Below are 23032 nucleotides of genomic sequence, written 5' to 3'. Positions count from 1 at the left end.
CCTGCGGAACTCTGAGGGACCGACTCTACGTTTCCAGCCGGTAGCTAAAACATCAGCATCACCAGCCAATCAGAGCTCCTTGGCGGAAGTAAATTACATCAAGGAAGAGCGCTTCTCTTGTCGCGAGCCGAACGATGTCGTAAAAGCCACAATGCGCAGGCGTCGTTGCTCATGTTTCCTCGCCCGGTTTCCGCAACACCTGACGCCTGCGCAATAAGTCAACTGGGTGTATCGTGGCGGCTGTCCGGGTAGGTAGTGGTCGTGCCGCGCGCCGCCGGGTCGTTACAGCGAGGCGCAGGTGGTCCCTCCGGCCGGCCGCACGGGTGTGCCTTGGTTCACCAGACCCGGGAAGGGCTGTGAGCAGCCACCATGTCGATCTTCACCCCCACCAACCAGATCCGCCTAACCAATGTGGCCGTGGTGCGGATGAAGCGCGCCGGGAAGCGCTTCGAAATCGCCTGCTACAAGAACAAAGTCGTCGGCTGGCGGAGCGGCGTGTGAGTGACCCTCTCCGTCCGAGCTCTGGCCGGAGCTTGTAGCCTCCGAGGCGGCCTGCCCCTAGTGTTCGAGCTGGTGTCTTGACAGGGAAGGAAGTGGACAATTTATTCCTGCAGTGAGCGTGAAAAGTCACTGTCTTTCTCGAGCTTAGCGCCTAAATCCAGGATTCCCTTTTTGTTGAATTGTTGTGGTTTGGGTTGTTGGTTCGGAGTTTTGTTTTAATTGGTTGGTGTCCTGAAAGCCACAGCCAAGAAATCCCCAAAATATGGCCCTTTTGCCAAAATAATGTTAAAGGGTGGAGACCTAGTCTTCCAAATACTTCCGTGGCTATAGCACATCCTGATGTCACAGATCTTTGCCCTGTAGTTTTCACCGAAGTGCGTAGTGTCTTCGCTGCTGCCATCTAGGGATCGGAATTCCCTGGCAGCAGCCCGCCCTCTGCCCCCACAGCTCAGTGTTTCATACATGATCCCGTGACGTTTTTCTCCAGTGAGTAAGTGGGAATACAGATACGGTTCTGAGTTTTGAAAATGTTCCCTCTCGCTGAGTATTTGTTGTTTCTTACTATTATGTCACTACCATCTTGTATTTAAATGTGAATGAATTTCCAAGTTTCAAGTGTGTTCACTTAGGACTTTTCTCTCCTGCTGTCACAAGGGAAAAAGACCTTGATGAAGTTCTACAGACCCACTCAGTGTTTGTAAATGTTTCTAAAGGTCAAGTTGCAAAGAAGGAAGATCTGATCAGTGCATTTGGAACAGATGACCAGACAGAAATCTGTAAGCAGGTGAGTTCTAAGAGCTATGTGTTAGAAGTACTTGAACGTATGTTAAACTTGAATCGTTATTTTTTAGGCGTGACCTGAGTAACATCACTTTTTTAATTGACGTATAATTAATAGTGTTAGAATTAGTTTCAGGTGTACAACATAGTGATTCAACAATACACATCACTGTGCGTTCTTTTGTATGCATTCTGTAATTTAGTGCTTACCATGATAAGTGTCGTCACCACCTGTCACCAAGCAATGTTATTAGTCTTATTGACTGTATTCCATATGCTGTTTTTTCATCTCTGTGACTTTTCCCTACCCACCTCCCCTCTGGCAACCACTATGGTTAAGAGTCTTTTTTTGTTTGTGCCCTTTTTTTGTTTGTTTATGTGTTTCTTAAATTCCAAATAGTGAAATCATACGGTATTACTCTTTGTCTGACTTATTTCACTTAGCGTTATACCATTTAGGTCCATCCATGTCATTGCAAATGGCAAGATCTCATTCTTTTTTATGGCTGAGTCATATTCCATTGTGTATGTATACTATTTCTTTATCCATTCATCTATCAGTGGACACTTAGGTTGCATCATGGCTATTGAAAAGAATACTGCAATAAACACTGGGGTGCAAATATCTTTTCAAATTAGAGTTTCCATTTTCTTTGGGTAAGTACCCAGTGGTGAAATTACGAGATCACATGGTAGTTCTATTTTTATTTTTTTGAGGAACCTCTATACTGACTTCCACAGTGGCTGTACCAGTTTGCATTCCCACCAACAGGGCACTGAGAGTTCCTTTTTCTCCACATCCTCTCCAACACTTGTTGGTTTCTTGTTTTTTTGATTTCTAGCCATTCTGATAGGGGTGAGGTGAAAACTCATTGTGCTTTGATTTGCATTCCTTTGATGATGAGTGGTGTTGGAGTGATGTTCAGCATCTTTTCATGTGTCTGTTGGCCATCTGTATGTCTTGCTTGAGAAAATGTCTATTCGAGTTCTCTGCTCATTTTAGTCAGATTGTTTGGGGAGTCTTTTTGTGTGGCATCATTTTTAATAATGCAGGACATGAATATATTTTGTCAAAGTCTCCAAAACTTAAATTTTCTACTAAATTACCTTATTTTTGTCCATTTTTATATTTTGAGCATAATATACCTAAAATTAAATTTTCTTTTTAAGGGTTTCACCATTTACAACCTTTGCCTAAATTGACTTTTCCCCTTCCCCCACCTAAATAAATAGTATCTTAGAGCACAAGATAATCCAGTGTATCATTTGGGCAAAGTTCAGTTTATTACCTATATGTGAGTAGCTGAAGAGGATGGAATTTAATTTTCTCTCCCAAGTTATTAATTCTTGTGGTCAGTTAACAAATAATGCACAATAAAGATATTTAAATCTGGGGTTTTTTTAGATTTTGACTAAAGGAGAGGTTCAAGTATCAGATAAAGAACGGCATACACAGCTGGAGCAGATGTTCAGGGACATTGCAACCATTGTGGCCGACAAGTGTGTGAACCCTGAAACAAAGAGACCGTACACTGTTATCCTTATAGAGAGAGCCATGAAGGACATCCACTATTCAGTCAAAACCAATAAAAGTACAAAACAGCAGGTGAGTGGTTTTTAATGTCAAAAAGTATCCAAATGAAAATCAATTTTCTCTGAAGAAACCATTGAAAATGATCTGTCTGTGATAATAAAGTGATACTACTTGGAAGCAGTAAGGTAGGAGATTAGGGGGAGGGAGGAAGGAAATGATGGGGGTTTTAGGGAAAAGCAATGGAATTTTTTTTAACTAAACACAAATGTACTACAGCTCTCATCTTCCTATCCAAGTCAAACCTTTAAAGATAAAACTTGAATTTTTAAAGAATCCTTTCAACTCCACATCTTAGATTTTTTTGATTTCTATCTAATTCACATGACATACAAGGTCATCTTTTTACAGTGAACAATTCAGTGGCATATTCACAAAGTTTTTGCAGCCTTCCCTACTACCTAACTTGAGAACGTTTCCATCACCCCCAGAAGAAACCTTGTGGCCATTAGCACTCACTCCTCATATACCCTTCTCACAGCTGTTCAGCAAATTTGTTTTCTGTTTTTATGGACTTTTCTCTTCTGGACATCTCCTATAAATGGAATCAGACAATATGTGGCCCTTTGACGGTTCATACCTGTTGTAGTACATATCAGTGCTTTATTCCTTTTTGGGACTCAACAATAACCCATTGTATGGAAATACCATATTCTGTTGATTCATCCATCTGTTGATGGGTATTTGTGTTGTTTCTACTTTTTAGCTATCATGAATAATGCTGCTCTGAAATTCATTACAAATTTTTGTGTGGACGTGTTTCATTTCTCTGGACTCAGGAATGGAATTACTAGGTCATATGGTAACTATATTTAACCTTTTGAGGAACTGCCAAACCATTTTCCAAAATAGCTGAGGCATTTTACATTTCCACAATCAGTGTGCAAGGGTTCCGATTTCTCCACATCTTTGATATTTGTTGTTAATCCACCTTTCTTATTACAGCCATCCTGGGTGTACTATTCTGGTTTTGACTTGCATCTCCCTAATAACAAATGATTTCAGCATATTGTGCCCGTTGACCTTTGGTCATCTTTGGAGAAATCAGTATTTAGATTCTTTGGCCATTCTTTATTTGTTTCTTCATTATCAAGTTGTAAGAGTTCTGTATATATTCTGGATACTAGCACCTCATCAAATGTGTGATTGACTAATATTTTCACCTATTTAATGGGCTGTCTTCACTTCCTCAATAGTGTTTTGAAACCCACAAGTGTGTAATCTTCAAGTCCAATTTATCTTCTCTTTTCTATGGGTGTTTATGTTCTTTGTGTCCTACCTAAAAACCACCGTCTAATTTGGCTGGATGGGAACTGCTTTGTCTTGAATACCTTACAAAGTAATGCAGCAAAGGTAGCAAAGAAATTGCCAACATTTTCAATTTGGTCTCGCCAGGCTTTGGAAGTGATAAAGCAGTTAAAGGAGAAGATGAAGATCGAACGTGCTCACATGAGACTTCGGTTCCTTCTTCCAGTGAATGAAGGGAAGAAGCTGAAAGAAAAGCTGAAGCCCCTAATCAAGGTTATAGAAAGCGAAGACTACAGTCAGCAGTTAGAAATTGTAAGATAAAAATATTCTTCTTCTTTTGCGTCCATGTTACCAGAATCATCTGTTTTCTAGTCATAAATGTGTCACAGACATTTAAAGGTGTGAACAATAGACATTTCCAGAAACATCTTACCTGGAATTAAGTAAAAATCTCAAGGTCAGACTAAAACGAAATTATAGTTAAATTAAGCACAACTTGGGATTTGGGGGTGGGGGGATGGTTTGTTTTTTCTGGTTAAATCCATGCTCAGTTTAGACGAGAGAATATATTTTACGGTGAGTCTTCTATTATGAGGAAATTGGAAATGAGACGAAAAGTTGGACGGCCTCATTGCCCATAGAACATTTTAAAGACGCGGCAAAGCATGGGGTCTTTGGACCCCGCAGTGGCCCCGCAGTGTCAGACGCAGCAGAGATTCGGTTGTCTGCAAACCCGGGCCCTGAGATTTGGCTCCAGCGCCAGTATAAACAAGCTCTGGCCCGGGTTGTTGGGCATTCCTCCCTAAACGCGAAGGGACACATCTGACATTCTGAAGTTCTCCGGTCTTTTCAGAACTTCACATGTGATTTCTAAATAGGCCTTCAAGCTGCTTTTTCTCCTTCTGATGTGGATAAATAGAGGTGCTCTCGCCAGACTGTAAATCCTCGCGCTAAACTGTAGTATCAAAAGAACCACGCTCTCCTCTTCCAGCCACTTCACTTGATGGCTGTGGAGTCCAGAGACGACCTCAGACGGGGAGGTTAACGCCTGTCGCAGGGCCTGTGTGTGCCCTTAAAAGAGCGAGGCTAGACTAGAGCCCTGCCTGCTTCCCTGTGCCCTGTCTTCGTTCTTGCACTGTAGGACGGTAGCAGTAGAGACATCTGGAACGTGCTGTGTGTCTGAGAGAAAGCGGGGGCTGTGTTCATTCCGTTGCACCTGCTGAGCACCTGTGTTCCGTGTTTCAGGTGTGTCTGATTGACCCAGGCTGCTTCAGAGAAATCGATGAGCTCATAAAAAAGGAGACAAAAGGCAAAGGTTCTCTGGAAGTGCTCAACCTGAAGGACGTGGAAGAAGGGGATGAGAAATTTGAATGACGCCCGTCAAGCTCTTCAGCTCTAAAACACTAAAGCGTTTTCTTTTCCCACGGTCCTCTTTCCTTTCTGTGGTCTGCCAAACACTTGCTCGGACTGTTTGACGTTTTCCATCTTTGTGGTAACGTGTACACAAAAGACTTTTCTGATAAAGTATCACACTGTGGGATTCATGTAGTTTTAATGATAAAGCGGGGTCTGGGGCAAAAATGAAAAATCCAGGATACAAAGGGCAGAGTAGCATTTTGCTGCTGTCTCATGACTTGCACTTTCCAACATGCACGTTATCTTGGGGGTGAAAAGTTAAGCTTTGTATATTAAGATAAATGTGAGAAGATCGGACGATGTGACAAAAGGGGTATTTGCTGAAGAAAACATAATGTCTTATTTCTACTTAATGAAACGTGTGGCCTGATACAAAGCTTGGATGGTGACTTCCTGATTTTGTGAAAAATAGATCTAGGACCACTGTGTGGGACTGAAGTAAGATTCGCGGAACATATGGCCGTACCCTAGATTATTCTCAGTAAAGAATAAAGTCATTGGTTTCTAATCCTTAAAGTTTATAATATATATTAATGTAGCCGCAATTATATGTTATCAATAAAACCACTCTTTATTTTTATTAAACCATGGCTTGTGTTTCTAGACAGCTTCCAAGCTCCCTTCTTTTCTCTGCCTGTTGTCTGGTAGGGTTGGAGAGTTCGCAGCAGGACTAAATAAGCCCCATGAGGAGTGGGTAGAACAGAGCCTGTTCTGCTGAACACCTGATAAATCTTAGTGATTTGGGATATAATTGAATATAACTATTTTAGTACTTAAATGGACAACATGCAAGTTGTTTTCAATCTGCTTATCTTCAAAAAGATATTCTAGAACATAAATTAGGGTTTCATTCAAAATTAACATGCAAGGGCACCTGGCTGGCTCAGTCAGTTAAGCCTCTGACTCTTGACCTCAGGGGCATGACTTTGAACCCTGCATTGGGCTCCACGCTGGGGGTGAAGCCTACCTAAAAAAAAAAACAAACAAACTTAACATACAAACGTATTTTATGGATAAAAGTTTTTGGGTTTTTTTGTTTGTTTGTTTTTAATTTTTTTTTTCAACGTTTATTTATTTTTGAGACAGAGAGACAGAGCATGAACAGGGGAGGGGCAGAGAGAGAGGGAGACACAGAATCTGAAACAGGCTCCAGGCTCTGAGCTGTCAGCACAGAGCCCGACGCGGGGCTTGAACTCACAGACCATGAGATCATGACCTGAGCCGAAGTCGGACGCTTAACCAACCGAGCCACCCAGGCGCCCCTGAATAGAACTTTTTAACTAGAAGAGGTTTTGACTTGAAAACCCCAGATGGGTTTTATACGCGTTCAGAATTCATTGCTAATAGAAGTTCACAGAAATGGACCGTTTTAAAATAATTCCAATCAAAATTATGAAGTCAAAATTGTTTCTTACAGTGTTAGAAGTACTCCTGCTTGATAACTTGGGAACACAACGCTTTCTGTGGTGCTGAAATTGAATTACTGTTTTAATACCAATCCTTAAGATGGCCCTCACTGGTTCCATTTTACTGGTGCAGTTTGTTTCATGAAGACGAGCTAAACTCAATCCCAAGGGAAGATTTTAAGTAGTCAGGTTTACACTTTATCTCCAGCTTAGACAGTTAAAGCGGTGTTGCAGATTGGAAGTCCTGGTCACTGGAAGTGTTCATTAGCTGCACCTTGAGCAGGAAAGTTAGAACGTTGCCATAAGTTTTTCTCATTCTCGTTACTGATCTCCTAAAAAGCTGGAACCTCTAGAAATGTCAAATGCAGATCACATGTGAGCCATGCTTCTGAACCTATAGAAAATAAAAGATTTTTACCTTATATGAATCTCATTACTCAAAAGTAGTTTAAAAATTGTGGTTCTCGGTCATGCTCTCAGTGCTGGTGCTATAATGGGTTGTTCTAAGGATTGAGCTGTTTCTTTTGCTTTGTCAGTGCAAGCTGTATTGTGTGCTGTTGGTCAGGGTGACGGTTCAGAATTAACTCTCTTCTGTTAACACGGCCCTTTTCTGTGAAGCGTCACCTGTCCCCATACACGTGGGACCTCACGCCACTTTGAAACCCCCTCCTAGGCCTTGATTTCACCCTACTTTGTGTTCTAGAGACCTGCTTAAATACCCATCTGGCATGCTAGATGGTGAGCTCCCCAAGGGCAGGATGAGCCATTGCGCATTTGGACCCAGTAGGTGTGGAATAGATGTCTGTAGAGTAATACATGCTATCTCAGTGAGGGTGGGTGAAGACAAATGTGTCTGCTAATGACTTTTTCAAATCCATCTTTAAAGCTAGAATAGGTGTCAAGGCTTTGAGCCAAAGCTTCCCACCCTTCATACTGATGCGTGCTGTTGTGCTGCTTGGTGGCTTCTGATCTGCACAGATCCCCTCAGCCTGAGGGCATTCATCTCTGCCTGCAACCAGCCTCTTGCATTTACTTGTCCCAGGTCGTCATACACACCTAATATCCGTGAGGCTGTGATGGGGGGAAATTGGGTAACGCTCATAAGCAGTAGCCACACACATGATTTTTCCTGCATGCTGCACTCAAGCCCACATCATGAGGTCCCTACAACTTTGGTAGTAATGAGGCTCCTTATTATCTTTATGAGGTCTTGTTTTTGTTTTGTTTATCAATCTGCTCTTACTGAAATTCAAGGTACTGATTATTGGAAAACATTTTTCTGCTGCTGCATCATGAAGATGGTTGTGCATACATATTTTGCCACTGGCAGCATTCAGTGGCTGCAGGGACAAGGGCTAGTGATTTTCATCTCCATGTGTATGTATCTGTGATGATACCCGCAAAATTAATGAGTCAAAATGGAACTTCATGGCAACAATTCTTAGCAAAAAGTATCTTGACCTATCAGCTTGGATATTCCAGCTCCTACCCAGGAATGATTTCACAAGAATGAGTACACGTAGTTGAATTGCCCAGGACCCCTTCCAAACACCCCCTTGGATGCCCCCGTTTCACCAAATTCCTAGTTGAATCTCTGCAGATTTCTGGTTAGCAGAGAATGGAGGTGAATGAGTTGTGAAATTGAAGAATGCAAAGTCTTTTACTGCAGAGAAAAGTAGACCTGTCTCCTACACTCAACACTATTTATATCTCAGGAGATCTTTTTGTCTGGTGAGCCACTTGAATGCCAAAAGATTCATGGTGGAGCTCTTCCTGTGGTCAACAAGCATAGTTGACATGCTTTTCAAGGGAAGAGGGCCACAGACTTATTTCTTACTGTCATGTGGAGATAGAATCAAGACTAGAAATCTTGCACGTAATTAAGGTAAAAGCATTTGTGGATTTATAGTTAAAACTTTGCAGATTATATGGATGCGGGGGTGGTTCAATATTCACAAATCAGTCAATGTGATACATCAAAAAGAGAAAATAAAAATCATATTATCAAAAACTAAGTCATTCCCGGATAGGAAGTAGAATATCCAAGCTGATAGGTCAAGATTATACTTTTAGCTAAGAATTGTTGCTGTGAAATTCCATTTCAACTCATTAATTTTGAAGGTCTCATCACGGATACATACACGTGGAGATGAAAATCACTGGCCCTTGTCCCTGCAGGCATTAAATGCTGCTGATCAGAAAAAGTATTTGACGAAGTACAACATCCATTCATGATTAAAAACCCTCAACAAAGTCAGTTTAGAGGGAACAGACCTCAACATAAGAAAGGCCTTATATGAAAAACCCACGGCTAACATCAGACACAATGGGGGAAAACAGCTTTTCTTCTAAAGTCAGGAACAAGACAAGGATGTCCACTCTCACGACTTTTATTCAACTTAGTACTAGAAGTCCTAGCCACAGCAATCAAACAAGAAAACCAAATAAAAGGAATCCAAAGTGGTAAGGAAGAAGAAACACAGTCACTATGTGTACATGACAGGATACTATATAGAGAAAACCCAAAAGACTCCACCAAAACATTGCTAGAACTGATGAATAATTCAGTAAGGTACAGGATACAAAATCAGCATACAAAAATCCATTGCATTTCTATACACTAACAACAGGGCAGCAAAAAGAGAAATTAAGAAAACAATCCCATCTACAATTGCACCCAAAATAATAAAATATCCAGGAATAAACTTAACCAAGGATGTGAAAGACCTGTACTGTGAAAACTATAAAACGCTGATGAAAGAAATTGAAGATGACACAAAGAAATGGAAAGATACCCCATGCCCATGGATTGGAAGAACAAATATTGTTAAAATATCCAAACTATTCAAAACAATCTACACATTTAATGCAGTCTCTATCATAATACCAACAGCATTTTTCACAGAACAAGAACAAATAATCTTAAAATCTGTATAGAACTACAAAAGACCCTAAATAGCCAAAACAATCTTGAAAAAGAAGAATAAAACTGGAGGTATCACAATCCCAGATTTCAAGATATACTACAAAGGGCACTGGCAAAAAGTAGACAAATAGATCATTGGAACAGAATAGAAAGCTCAGAAATAAACCACGATTATATAGTCAATCTTTGATAAAGGAAGCAAGAATAAGCAATGAGAAAAAGACAAGTCCCTTCAACAAAACTGGACAGCTACATACAAAATAATGAAACCCAAATGGATTAAAGATCTAGACTTGAGACCTGAAACCATAACAATCTTAGAAGAAAGCACAGGCATCTTTCTAGATATGTCTCCCAAGGCAAGGAAAACCAAAGCAAAAATGAACTATTGGGACGTCGTCAAGATAAAAAGCTTCTGCACAGGAAAGGAAACAATCAACAAGCTAAAAGACAACGAAATGAGAAAAGATATTTACAAATGGCATACCCAATAAAGGGTTAGTATCCAAAACATACAAAGAACCGATACAACTCAACCCCTAAAAAACATTCAGTTAAGTGATGAGCAGAAGATATGAATACACATTTTTCCCAAGTTCTATGCTGTTCTGGAAACAGAGCAAAGTTCCCTCCCTGTGTGAACAGATGTGGATGGACATTGGCCAGAGGTGACTCTTAGCTTGAGCCTCTGTCCTCACTGATAAAATATGCCCATACCAGAGAGTAGACAGATGTGAGGATCAGATATAAGCAGAGTATCTGCCCAGATTACACTGGGAAGCCAGGCCTTGGTTCTAGCAATCACCACATTGCTCCTGCAAAATGAGGCTCCCAGGAGGACGGGAGCTTAATATAGTAAGCACTTGATAATTCAATAGATGATTCCCTGAATGTCTCCTCAAATCACACATCTGTCTCCTATTTCCTCATAGGTTATGAAAATCTAACTCCCTACTGTGTTAGGTTTTGAAACTATCAGCAGCACTTTGATTTAATCTAAGCTTGTAAATATCTGCACAAGAGAGTCCATTAATTATAGTGGTCATCTTATGATGAAAAGTGACTCTGGGGCTTTCATAGCTTTTTATAGATGAAAAACCCAGAAAGACAAGGAAAAATTTTAAATTCAAAACGTTCGTTTGCCATCAGTGAATGAGGAACCACTATTATCTATTACCCCAACCAATTATTGTGCCTCTCCACAATTATCTAAAATACTTTGCAGAAACTTTGACATTCATAGGACTTTAAAGGTTTAAAAGTCTATAAAGCTCAGGTCACCTGGATGGCTCAGTGGTTGACCATCCAGTTCTTGATTTCAGCTCAAGTCATGACCCCAGGGCCATGGGGTCAATCCCCAAGTCAGGCTCTGTGCTCAGCGCCAAGCCTGCTTAAGATTCTCTCTCCCTCTCCCACTCCTCCCTCCCCTCTCTAAAATAAAATTTTAAAGAAAGGTTTAAAGTCTATAAAGTTCTGTAACTAAAACAGTTTGTAAGAGTCTTTATCTCTTTATATTAAGTGGAAGGAAACACAACAGAGGAAACCACAGAACATAATTAAGTTTGGTCTCGCTTCAGACCTTGAGATTGGATCATCAGCTGGCCCAAGCTCTTGATAGAGTTCAGAAGCTTGTAAATTTCGTTTTCATATCAGCACAAACTAAGCCATTTCATGGCACGGCATTAACAAGCACTTGAGTCAGTGATTTGATTCAGTTTCCTTTCATTTTGAAGATAATTCCTTTCTTGGGGGGAGACCCATATCTCTGATCTCATATTTTGCTTTTTAAAACAGAGAGCATATACCGTTCTCTTTGTACATGGTCATTCTGTTACTTTTGACCAAAAATTATTACGAGGCAGTTAGTAGACAAGAAGTATCCGCCAGGTAAGTTATGGCGTTAGGTTAGGTTTCCAAGCAGGAAGATAAGTAACTTCTCAGAAGACATGTCGGGGGAGGGAGGGTTGGGGGTTTTGTTTTTGTTGTTTTTTTTTAAGTTTATTTTCTTTAAAGAGAGACAGGATGAGTGGGGAAGGGGCAGAGAGAGGAGAGAATGCAAAGCAGACTCCACACTGTCAAGCGCAGAGGCTTGAACGTGGGGCTGGAACTCACGAACCGTGAGATCATGACCTGAGCTGAAACCAAGAGTCACTTAACCCACTGAGCCACCCAGGCACCCTAGAAGAGATTTCAGTTTTAAAAATTGGTCCTTCTCAGGGCCCCTGAGTGGCTCAGTTAAGCATCCGACCTTGGCTCAGGTCATGATCCCCCCCATTTGTGGGTTCAAGTCCTGCGTCGACCTCTGTGCCAACTCAGAGCCTGGAGCCGGCTTCGGATTCTGTGTCTCCCCCTCTCTCTGCCCCTCCCCTGCTCATTCTCTCTCTCTCTCTCTCTCAAAAATAAACATTAAAATTTTTTTTAATTGGTCTTCTCCTTTAGAAGGAATACCAAGCAAATGGCATAGAAATAAAGGCTAGTGTAAAACACCAAATTTCTAACGAGAATGAACTCACTTTTTTCTGAGCCCTTATTTCCTTGGCCTCTGCATTTGCTGCCTCTCAGATGAGGCCACTTTCATAGAGACACTCTGATTTCCAAAACACAGCTGTAGAATCTGACATGCAGTCCGCTGGCCACCCAGTCTTCTGCCTCACGAACTCCAGCACCCCACGCACACCTCAGGCATTTCCCTCAGAAGCCACCGTGGGGGTGCGGGCAGGTGCACAGGTAATTTACCCCCGAAGGGCTCATGGACATCTTGCAGTCCTTTTTTTTTTTTTTTAATGTTTATTTATTTTTGAGACAGAGAGAGAGACAGAGCATGAACGGGGGAAGGTCAGAGAGAGAGGGAGACACAGAATCCGAAGCAGGCTCCAGGCTCTGAGCTGTCGGCACAGAGCCCGATGCTTGAACTCACAAACCGCGAGATCATGACCTGAGCCGAAGTCGGAAGCTCAACCGACTGAGCCACCCAGGCGCCCCGGACATCTTGCAGTCTTAAATGTGCTTGTAGGACAATACTTTCCTTTTCAAAAGGCCAAAGACTATCCAATGACAAACGTCTCTCTCTCTTATACTTCTTTATCGTCGTACAAATTCATCGCGGTGGTTTCACTTTTCGACTCCGGCTCTCTACAGTAACAATTAATAAATTTCCATTTCCAAGGTCTGCAGAAATATTGAGTGTACCCAGAGCTTTTCGGAGAAACTGCTCTCAGCAATTTCTTTACCAAATTTGCTCAAATAAAATAAAGAACACGGCCGAATTTTCCCTGCATGTTTGCTGATTCAGTACTTTCTATCGGTACAATTGACCTTTCAATAACCCAGGGGTTAGAAGTGCCAGCTCCCCTCCCCGCCCCCCCTACCCTCTCCACCAGGGGAAAAATCCCCCTATAACTTTTGACTCCCCAAACACTTAACTACTAATAGCACACTGTTCACCAGAAGCCCAATATCATAAACAGCTGATTAACGCATATTTTGTACATTACACGCATTATATACTGTATGCTTATAATAAAGTGAGCCGGAGAAAAGAAAATGTTAAGAAAATCATAAGGAAGAGAAGACACATTTACAGCGCTGTGCTGTACTTACCAAGAAAAATCCACATGTGAGTGGACACACACATTACAACCTGTGTTGTTGCAGGGTCGACTATTCAAAGCGCGGCAACTGTGTGTCTGGAGTGTGGTTCAGACATCGGTTCATTTTACCCTGTCTTCAAACTCATCCCGGTTTTAAGCATCCTTCATATATGGAGAGTGTGAAGTTACCTAAGCACCCGGGGCACAATTCCATGGCAGGGTCCAGAATTTAGATATAAATGTTTGTGTTCGGATATTACTATGTTATTTTAGAACATGAATTCAGCACATGTGGGCTGGCGGCTGGGCGGTGGCCTCTGGACAGTACAGGGGACGCCGGGGCTGAGTCCATGCACCCTGGGAGTGGTGGGGAAAGGCCGCTTCGGGGGAGGGGGCGTCAGCTGCTTGGCCATGGCACTTTTTCTAATATCTCAGGTGCCACAGCAGCAACCCCTGGGCACAGATTGTCCCTGATCCCCTGAGTGACGCCTGGAAAGAGGAATGCCCTCCTAAGCAGTAGGCCTGGTTGGTGGAGGAGGGGCAACCACAGACCCGCCCAGGAAGCTGCCTCCGCTGGCGAAGGCATGGAACCTGAGACCACAGTCACTAGTCTAGCTGGGCATCACAGTAGCAGGAGCTTCCGTTTCAATGACTCGCCTGAGATCTGGAAGTGGAAAGGCGGATCGCTGCCAGTCAGCTAGAAAGATGTAGGCTTGGGGCAGAATCACCAAGTATGGCCAGCACCAGCTCAACTGAGAAGTCCGTTCCTTGGAGAGTGACAGGTGTGCCAAATACTGGTGCAAACCAACCTAGAGTTTCTGGTGCTGTCCGCCACAACAACTATCTCATTAGGACAGAGCCAGAACATTCACCAGAACACTCCTCTCTCCGTGAAAGATCACTGGGTAACTCAAGTTCAACACAAATTCTGACAGTGGATCCCAGGAAGCAGGGAGTTCCTGCAACAGCCAGAAATTGAGTAAGGCAGATAACAGCCCGCAGCCTTCATTCATAGGATCAACTGATAACCATTTGGTGAAGAATTCAAGAGCGGAAGGATGAACACTGGGTCAGGCCATGAGAAGAGTGAGTTCAGTTCCATCTAGAATGCAGCCTCCTTTCTATGTTATCAGCGCAGGTGGGTCTCCTCAAGTGGATCACTGAGAATTCTGGGTGGTGAATTTGGCTCTCCGACTCCCAGCCCCTGAACCCCAGTGCATATTCCTCCACCACATTATCTGCTCAGCAGGCAGCCTCTCCATACTCTTCACAGAGACTCACCTCTCCCAACAGCTGCAAGTCAGATTAGCTCAGTCACCTCCCAGCAGATCTCCAATCCCAACAGCCCAACCCCTCAGTACTAAACCACCAGCCCAGTAGGGTCCCCACCGACCCTGATGGATGCACAGAATCAACTAGCTTCACCATCCCAAGGCTAGGCAGTGTCATCATCCCCCAAACACCCAGGGATGATCGCCATACCACGACACGTGGGACTTTCCTTCAAAGGACTGTTCACGACGTGGAACAATTTGGACAGCAGCTGCATGAAATTTACAGAAAGATGGTTCCACCTCCAGCCACACAGCTTGACAGACTTACGGAGCTCCTGTGCTGGTCAGCACAGCCAGCCTGGGCAAGACCTTCACGCGGCTCTGTCTCCTGAGTTACACACCAATCCTATGCGTGAGGGGAGGGCCTCTTACAGCCCAGTGTACCGCAGCCCAAACCACGGAACCGTGGAGCTCCGAGGGTACCAGGCAGTGTCCTATCGCACAGGCTCAGCAGGTGCCGGAAATCTGCAAAGCACATCCAGCCAACGATGCGCCCTTACATGCGAAAAGAATAATTATGCTCTGAACACAACGGCAACCTACGCAGATCCCTACGGGCCAATACAATACCGAGGGCAAGAGGGCAATTGTAAGAGGCTTCAGCACCCAGCACCAGCTGATGAGGGCACCAAGAGTGCCCTATCAACAGACAGCATTCAGAAGGACCCCAGGGAGTTCGCCTGGTGTGATCCTGAGTTGCCCGAAGTCATTCGCGTGCCGCGGCACCAGATCCCCTCAGCCCAGGGAAACCCACGGTCCACGTGCGGCACCTGCACTGCGGTGACAGCCACGTGAAAATGGAGGTGTGTAGGGTAGGGGGAATCGAGCATCTGGTTGACCTCTCGGACCACGGACTTGGGCAAGTTCAGCAGAACGCTTACGGTGCCATCCGCAACCTTGTTTTGGCAAGTCTACAGATGAAAATAAAATGACAATGAAAGAATGTTGGTGGGGTGCCTGCCTTGCTACGACTGTTGAGAATATCTGGCACAGAAGTGAGGGAGCTTGTTACAGGCACTCTCTGGAATGTGTCCTCACGTGAGGCTGTAAAGATGGCAATCACTCGAGATGCTCTCTGGACCTTAGCAAGCCCTGTGACCATTCCACACTCTGACGGAGTAACTGGCCTTTGGATGATGATCACAAAATCAAATCCCAGATGTCGCTCGTTCTGTGTAACACGACAGGTTGCCTGAGGAACCTCAGCTCTGGAGAGGAGGAGGCGAGGACGCGAATGCGCTTCTGCGCAGGGGCCGGTGGACTTGCTTCGGTATGCAACCCCTACCTCCGTGAACACATCCGATTACAGCAGCCAGACTGTGGAGAACTGTGTGTGCACCCAGAGGAACCTGTCCTGTCGGCCGGCTGCTGGGGCCGAGTGGGCTGGATGACTTACTAGGAAAAGTCTCCCAGCAGGGATTCAGAGTCAAGTTGCTGGGGAAGAAGAAGAAAAAGAAACAGAGAACACCATAAGAGGATCAATGGGATGGAGTCAGTCCTATCCCAGGACTGTCAAAGCCCCCTCAAAGATGCCGTGGCATCCACCAGTGCTAAAACCATACCTGAACCTTCTAGCAGAAAGTTCCAGCCCAGCTGCCTTGGAAGGCTCTGCCAGGTCTCTCCAGAAACCATCTGCTGGAAATTGGGAGTTTGCAGCATACATCCGGGCAGACTTCCGCAAAGAAGAAAGGCTCTCCATCCTTATAGAACTTTTTGAGAATGGATACGGTAAAGTTACATTTTCTCTGGCAACTTCCCAGAGGAACATGGCTCTGGATGTTCACAACAAGGAGCTCACTGGTAAATATGCCATGCGAGACCAGGTCAACAGGTTTCCCGGCAGGACTGGCCCCAGTGTGCTGTCTGATGAGACCACGGTGGCCATCTGCTGTGCTCTGCGCAGGGTCACCGGCAAAAACATGGAGAATGCCAAAGCCCTGGCTGATTCAGGGAGGATAGAGAAGCTGACGAACATGACCAAGGGCAGAGGAGACAGATCATCTCCGAAAGTGATGAAGGCAGCATCCCAGGTCTTGAATACATCATGGCAATTTTGGGACCTCCGGAGCATTTATAGAAAGGATGGGTGGAATCAGAACCATTTTATTACACCTGTGTCTACGTTAGGGCAAGGCCGATTCAAATCACATCCTTCCTCGAATACTACCAACCAACATTCAGGCAGCATCAGCAGCTGTATTATAGTCAAGACAACTCCAACAGAAAGAACTTTGATGCATACAGATTGTGTTTGCTGTCTCCTCATAGCCATAAAGATCCTTATCTTGGTGACTGAGCTCACTTCCCAGCTTTACTGATTATTCAACACAGTATGGGCTGAAATCAACCACAAATTATGTAGACTCTTAATCCACGAAACAACCTTCTTTTTCTTTTTTTTTTTAACATTTATTCATTTTTTGAATAAATGAGAGAGATAGAGCATGAGCAGGGGAGGGGCACAGAGAGAAAGGGAGATACAGGATCCAGAGCAGGCTCCAGGCTCTGAGCTGTCAGCACAGAGCCTGATGCAGGGCTTGAACTCACAAACCACGAGATCATGACTTGAGCCGACATCAGAAGCCCAACCGACTGAGGCACCCAGGTGCCCCAAAATGACCTTCTCATAAGCAGAACAGGACCCAGGGTCCCCAGACTCATGGGTGGAGCATCGAGATGCTCAATAGAGGAACTCTTTCTCTCTAACCTTGTTTGGATTGAGATGAAAAAGTCCATCTTGCTGATTTGCTAATGAAATGTGAACGTGACATGGAAGGAATGAGTGAAGGGCATGATTTTTTTTTTTCTTTTTTGAGGGGTTATCAGAGAAGTGAGAAGACCTTCAGGAGGGAGGACTTTCTAAGCTCTATTTAGATGGATTGATTACTTGCAGACTCTGTAGTCTGGTGAATGTGTGGGTGATGTGATGAGAGCGTTGAGAAATGCGTAGAATGAGATGGGGATGTGTAGGTCAAATCCAAGATGATTCTTTAAACGTGAATAGATTTATGTTCTGCTGGTCTGTACAGGGGAAAAATGCTTTTTATTTATCATGTTTTGTTGCTATTACTAAACGTCAAGGTTGTATGCTATTATGCCCTGTGAATTTCTTTTGTTGGTATAAATATGGAAATGCTACATTACTAATTGCCATTATTTGTAATACAGTGTGGCGTTTGAAAAAGGATTTGAAGAAACTGACAGCTTAAAAAACAAATGGGAACCCCAAGGAATTGTTAGCAATTAAAACCAAGCTATGACATCTTTTGTTTTCAAATGAACAGTGTAACTTTGAAACACAAAGTCCAGTATAGTAGAGAAGTGCCAGGCCCACTCCCTGCCTCTGCCATTTTCTATGTACATGAAAGAAAAATGTGGAAAGTTCATCCTTGGGGGGGACAAAATTCATTCATCTTCCAGTGTGAAAAAAGAATTTTAAAACTAGCATTTTGTCAAATGTTTTTTTTTCTTTTTTAATGTTATTGGGGGGGGGGGAGAGACAGCATAAGTGGGGGAGGGGCAGAGAGACAGGGAGACAGAGGATCCAAAGTGGGCTCAGCGCTGACAAAGTGGGCTCAGAGAGCCCAATGTGGGGCTCAAATTCATGAACTGTGAGATCATGACCTGAGCCAAAGTCAGACACTTAACCAACAGAGCCACCCAGGTGACCTTAGGCAAAGAGCCTTTTATCACAGTTTTCTAATACAATTTAAAAGCAGCATGTTTTAGAGAAGGGCTCCAATCTAAACAGCTAAATATATGTGAAGAAATAATGAAAAAAGTGCATATGCTGCATTAAGAAGTTCATCCCATACAATAATGTGAGGCATTACGCTAGGGGCTTCGTTCATGACTTTGGCTTTTCCAGTTAAGCAGTTCCCAAAGTGTGGCCTCCAAAACAGCAGAATTAGAATCTCTTGGGAACTTGTTAGATAAAAATGCACATTATTGAACTTCACTCCAAACCTAATGGATTAGAAACTTGAGGGGAGGGCACAGCAGTGTGTTTCAATAAACTTCCCAAGGGATCCTGATGCACAGTGAAGTCTGTAAATGAATATTTTAAGCTAAGACCTAGAATTTGGATAGGTCAAAGCTGGGAGGAAGGTGCAGGAATGCCAAGAGACCAAACGCACATGAAGGAAAGACAAATTTTCTGGAAATCTGATAACTTTGGGGGGAGGCTAAAGAAACTAAAAAGAAAGGATCAGACAGATTTGTTTTAAAGCATCGTGGGAATACAACAAGCCCAGAGTCTAGAATAAATTCGGATAAACGGGAATTTAAATCTTACCAGTTGCATGGACTTGGTATACAGCAGATGCCTTTTTTGTGTTTGTCGATCCCACAATCCTTCCACTGCTTGTGTCAAATCCATTGCTCAGTCTTTCTGGAGCTGGGGCACAGGGGCGCAAGGGTGCCTGGTTCCGGGGGGTCCCAAACAGACCAGGCTCAGTCACTTGCAGAGAGAAAGGTGGCTGTGAAACAAGAAAGGGATTTATTTCAGTGAGGTTGACACCGGGAAGAGAGTGGACTCGAGTCTCAAACACTGTCTCCAAAGTGCCGAAAATATCTCCAGGTCTCTACGAGGAAAATGTGGGACAAATGTCGGTGGGTACCTGCAGGTGGGCAGTGAAGGTCAGGTCGCTCATTGTCTTGGGCTCAGTCACAGGCAGGGTCTTGCTGGCTCAGGCCGGTATTTACTGCTTGGGCTGGTGGTTTCGGTGCCCATCAGGGGATGCTTTCCCTGCAGACCCTTTTGCCTGAGTTCAGACATAAGCTGGAAGAAATTAATCAGAAAGCTTGAGGCCAAAATGGAGGTGGTTGAAGTCGTCTTTCACTTCCACACATGGAGAAACTCTAACAGCCATATGCGTGTGCCTGGCTGTGGGCCCTACTAAGATCCAGATGTCCCTGTAAAGCATTTAGAATCAGAACCAAGGAACAATTGGATTCAGCAGGTGGCTGGCCCTGTCACTCATGACTTCAGGAGCAGTGGGACGGCCATTATTCTCCACAAGGATGAAGAAGCCAAGAGAAAGAAACCACTCGGCGGCCAGCGAGAAAGATGAATCCGGGGTGTGTTTGCTGGGCTCCCAGCTCTTTCCCGATTCAAGTTCAACACCTTCCTGACTCTAGAGGCAAGCCTGACTGTCAGTTCAGCAAAACATCCCTGGATCCTCCCTGCCCCTCCCTCTTCTTTCCCCCTTTGCAAAATTGAGCTCAAGTTGGTTTCTGTGACTCACAACCAGGAAGGCTTTGCTAAGACAGGTGAGCAATTTATCTAATCTCACTACCCCTCGGTGTCTATGTTTGTACAAGGAGGGCTCATGATACCTACCTCATCGATTGGTGATGGTCTAAGTGAGATAACATACATAAAACACTTAGAACAACGTCTAGAACACCGTGGGCTCAATGAAGTTGCCCCTTCAAGTCTTTAGAATGAGCTCTGCCCGCCCTTCTTCTGGTCCAGGACAGAAGGACAAGGGTGGCTCCTGTGACTCTTACCTGGTCTCCACCCACTGCCCTGAAGCTGGGGCATCCACAGATAACTTGTTCTGGCAGGCAAGGAAATGAGGACAAGGCGCCTGTCAGTGATTTCAATATCTGAAGACGTTACGTTTCCCAAATGCTTCTTTCCTTTTCTGTGATGAGTTTTCCCATGTCCTTTAGAACACACGTTTAAAATGACCAAGACAGAGCTTTTTCTTCCTCAGTTCACAACAAATCAATAGGGGCACCTGGGTGGCTCAGTCGGTTAAGCGTCCAACTGAAGCTCAGGTCATGATCTCAGGACTTGTGAGTTCGAGCCCCGCGTCGGGCTCTGTGCTGACAGCTCAGAGCCTGGAGCCCGCTTCGGATTCTGTCTCCCTCTCTGCCCCTCCCCCATTCTCTCTCTCTCTCTCTCTCTCTCTCTCTCAACAATAAATAAATATTAAACATTTTTCAAAACACATCAACGGACAGTGCCAGATGCTGAGGGCACAGTGAAAGACAGACCCTTTGCCCTCAAGGAGCCTGAGGTAATAAGGAGATACATCATTACATCGCAGTGGGATAGATGCAGATTTTACTTTACTGTGCTCAAGTCTGTCCCATTGACTCTCAAAAAACGCTGAGAAATCGCAGGTGCCTACTTCTTTCTCCCTGTAGAAAATATTGTGGATGCTGCTCCATTCAAAAGATTTATTTGGAGAAAACAACAACAACAACAAACAGCAACGGATGCTGTACATGTGAATTCCATTTGTGTCCGCACCAAGTAAAACATCTGTGTGGTTTGTATTTTCCTGGCAGATGTTAAAATACAATTTATACTGAAATATGGAGGCAGAGGAAAAAAATATTAGGGAGATTTCTGATTTTACTTCCAGACAAAGAATAGAGATGATTTTCTTTACATTTTCTTTATGCGCCTATCTCCCCAATAAAATACTAGAATGGGAAAGAGAGTGGGAGCAGAGGCTGAGGTTTCTAGAATCATCCCTGCCCAGATCTGCCCCAGCACCCCTCAGAAGCTGCATACCCGGAACAAAACGGGGTCTGAGGCACAGAGCCTGCCGATTGGCCCCTGGTTCCCTGGGGCTGCTGGGCCCACCTAATAGAGGCAGGGGTGCTGGGGCCTCAGCAGCGGGCTCAGGCCAGGGTGTCTCTGACCAGACTGGTCCCAGTTGAGTCCAAACATCAAAACTCTGAACAGCTTTAAAGAAAAATAAACAGTTCCCAAACGGAACTGTTCTGCAAGTTCAACTTGACTGACGTGTGCACTCATTAGTAACAAAAGCTTTGGGGTTTTCTTGAGAAACCTTGGCTCAGACTCTCTCCATCAAACACTGGGCCCCGCTGTACCCGCAGTGCAAACCATCCTGATGATCAAGAGCCATCTCTTCTACAAGGAAAGTAGCACCCGGCGCTGGGGCTCCAGCCCATCCACGCCTCCGTCTGGGCCCTCCACCGGGAGGGAGGTGAGTGTGCGGAGTGGACAGGGTCCTGGGGTCGGAAGTCAGGGGCCAACACTGTCTCTGCCAACCGCCAGCCTTGGCATTTCCCTTCCTGTGGAAGATGCTTAGTGCCCTGTCCCCACGGAGCACGTGGAGAATGACCTCCACTGAGCACAAACCATGTGGGAGGGACACGGCGCTGAGACACCTTCCATTCCCAGACCTTCAGTGAACCCACTGGACTAGTAAACACTAAGTGTCCCTGGAGAAGCCCCCCATGGTCCACACTTAAGACTTAACACACACCTTTTTCATGATCAGTCCTCCTTCTCATCCCCAGCTTTAGAAAGTCTTGTGATGACCAGGGAAAGGAAACCAAATATCACAGAGGGACACAGACATCTCAGGCTTACATGAGAAAAAAAGGAAAAAGGATCCTAAAGAAGAAATCCGCTGCTCAGAGAGAACCACGTCTTCCCAGGGCAGGGAGCACACCGTGAGCCCAGACACTGGAGGGCAGAAAGCCCCACGCAGGCAGGCACTCAAGAAAGAAAAGGACCACGTTTTGATTTTGCACAGAAAGTAACCACCTCCCCCCATTGACCAAAGCTTACCAAATATTCCTAGAAAACAGCTTAGATCCTTAGACCTGGAAGCCTGATGGAAATGGTACTATCCTTTCCCCACGTAAGAATCCATAAATGCATTTCCTAAGCAGCCCCTCGAACCACCCTGGAAGGAGGAAGTCAGGCACCTATGGAAACTTCATGGCACCTCAACTCAGAAATGAGACCGAATTAAGAGGAAACACACTCCCAGTGAGCAGGGATTAAGAGACACCAGACATTTCCACATTTTGCGCAATTTTCAGATAATTCTTCTTGGCTTCCTCCCCGTACAACAAGTCATTTTGCTGGTCCAAAATGTCTAGGGTCTGTTCTCCATAGTTTTGTTTTAAAGCCATTATTTTGCCCTTAATAGTATTCCTGGAATGAATTTTGATGCTGCGTGTTTTGTATTTTGTATTAGTTTCATAGGCATGGTATTTTTATGTCCACAAGGTTTGTGGGAATATTTTTATATTTTAGATACAGTGGATCATCTATGGAAAGGGGTGGATAGGAAGTAATGGCCACCATAGCCTCAGCCACGCCCTGTAAGTCTGTCTGCTTTTTACGGTGTTTAATGACTGTTAAATTCTTCCGTGAACAATCTCCCCAGCAGTCTCAGGGGTGTTTGTTTATCTCAGTGCTACACAGGAGGTGGGTACAGCTCTTTAAAGAGTTAATGAGCATC

General features: G+C 44.3%; 1 protein-coding gene and 1 pseudogene across 1 annotated transcript; both read left to right on the top strand.

Annotated features, from left to right (window-relative positions):
• The first annotated feature begins 141 nt into the window (after window positions 1-141).
• On the top strand, window positions 142-6121 carry SBDS (SBDS ribosome maturation factor). The gene is made up of 5 exons (XM_015069887.3): window positions 142-497; window positions 1156-1285; window positions 2687-2887; window positions 4268-4432; window positions 5366-6121. The coding sequence occupies exons 1-5, from the start codon at window positions 370-372 to the stop codon at window positions 5492-5494; spliced, it is 753 nt and encodes a 250-aa protein (XP_014925373.1). The 5' UTR covers window positions 142-369; the 3' UTR covers window positions 5495-6121.
• Window positions 6122-13734: 7613 nt separating this feature from the next.
• Window positions 13735-17244, top strand: LOC106972845 (plakophilin-4-like; annotated as a pseudogene).
• Window positions 17245-23032: the final 5788 nt, after the last annotated feature.

This window comes from Acinonyx jubatus, chromosome E3 (genome assembly GCF_027475565.1).
Source record: "Acinonyx jubatus isolate Ajub_Pintada_27869175 chromosome E3, VMU_Ajub_asm_v1.0, whole genome shotgun sequence".
Taxonomy (NCBI): Eukaryota; Metazoa; Chordata; class Mammalia; order Carnivora; family Felidae; genus Acinonyx; species Acinonyx jubatus.
This window is presented reverse-complemented; position numbering and strand designations above follow the sequence as displayed.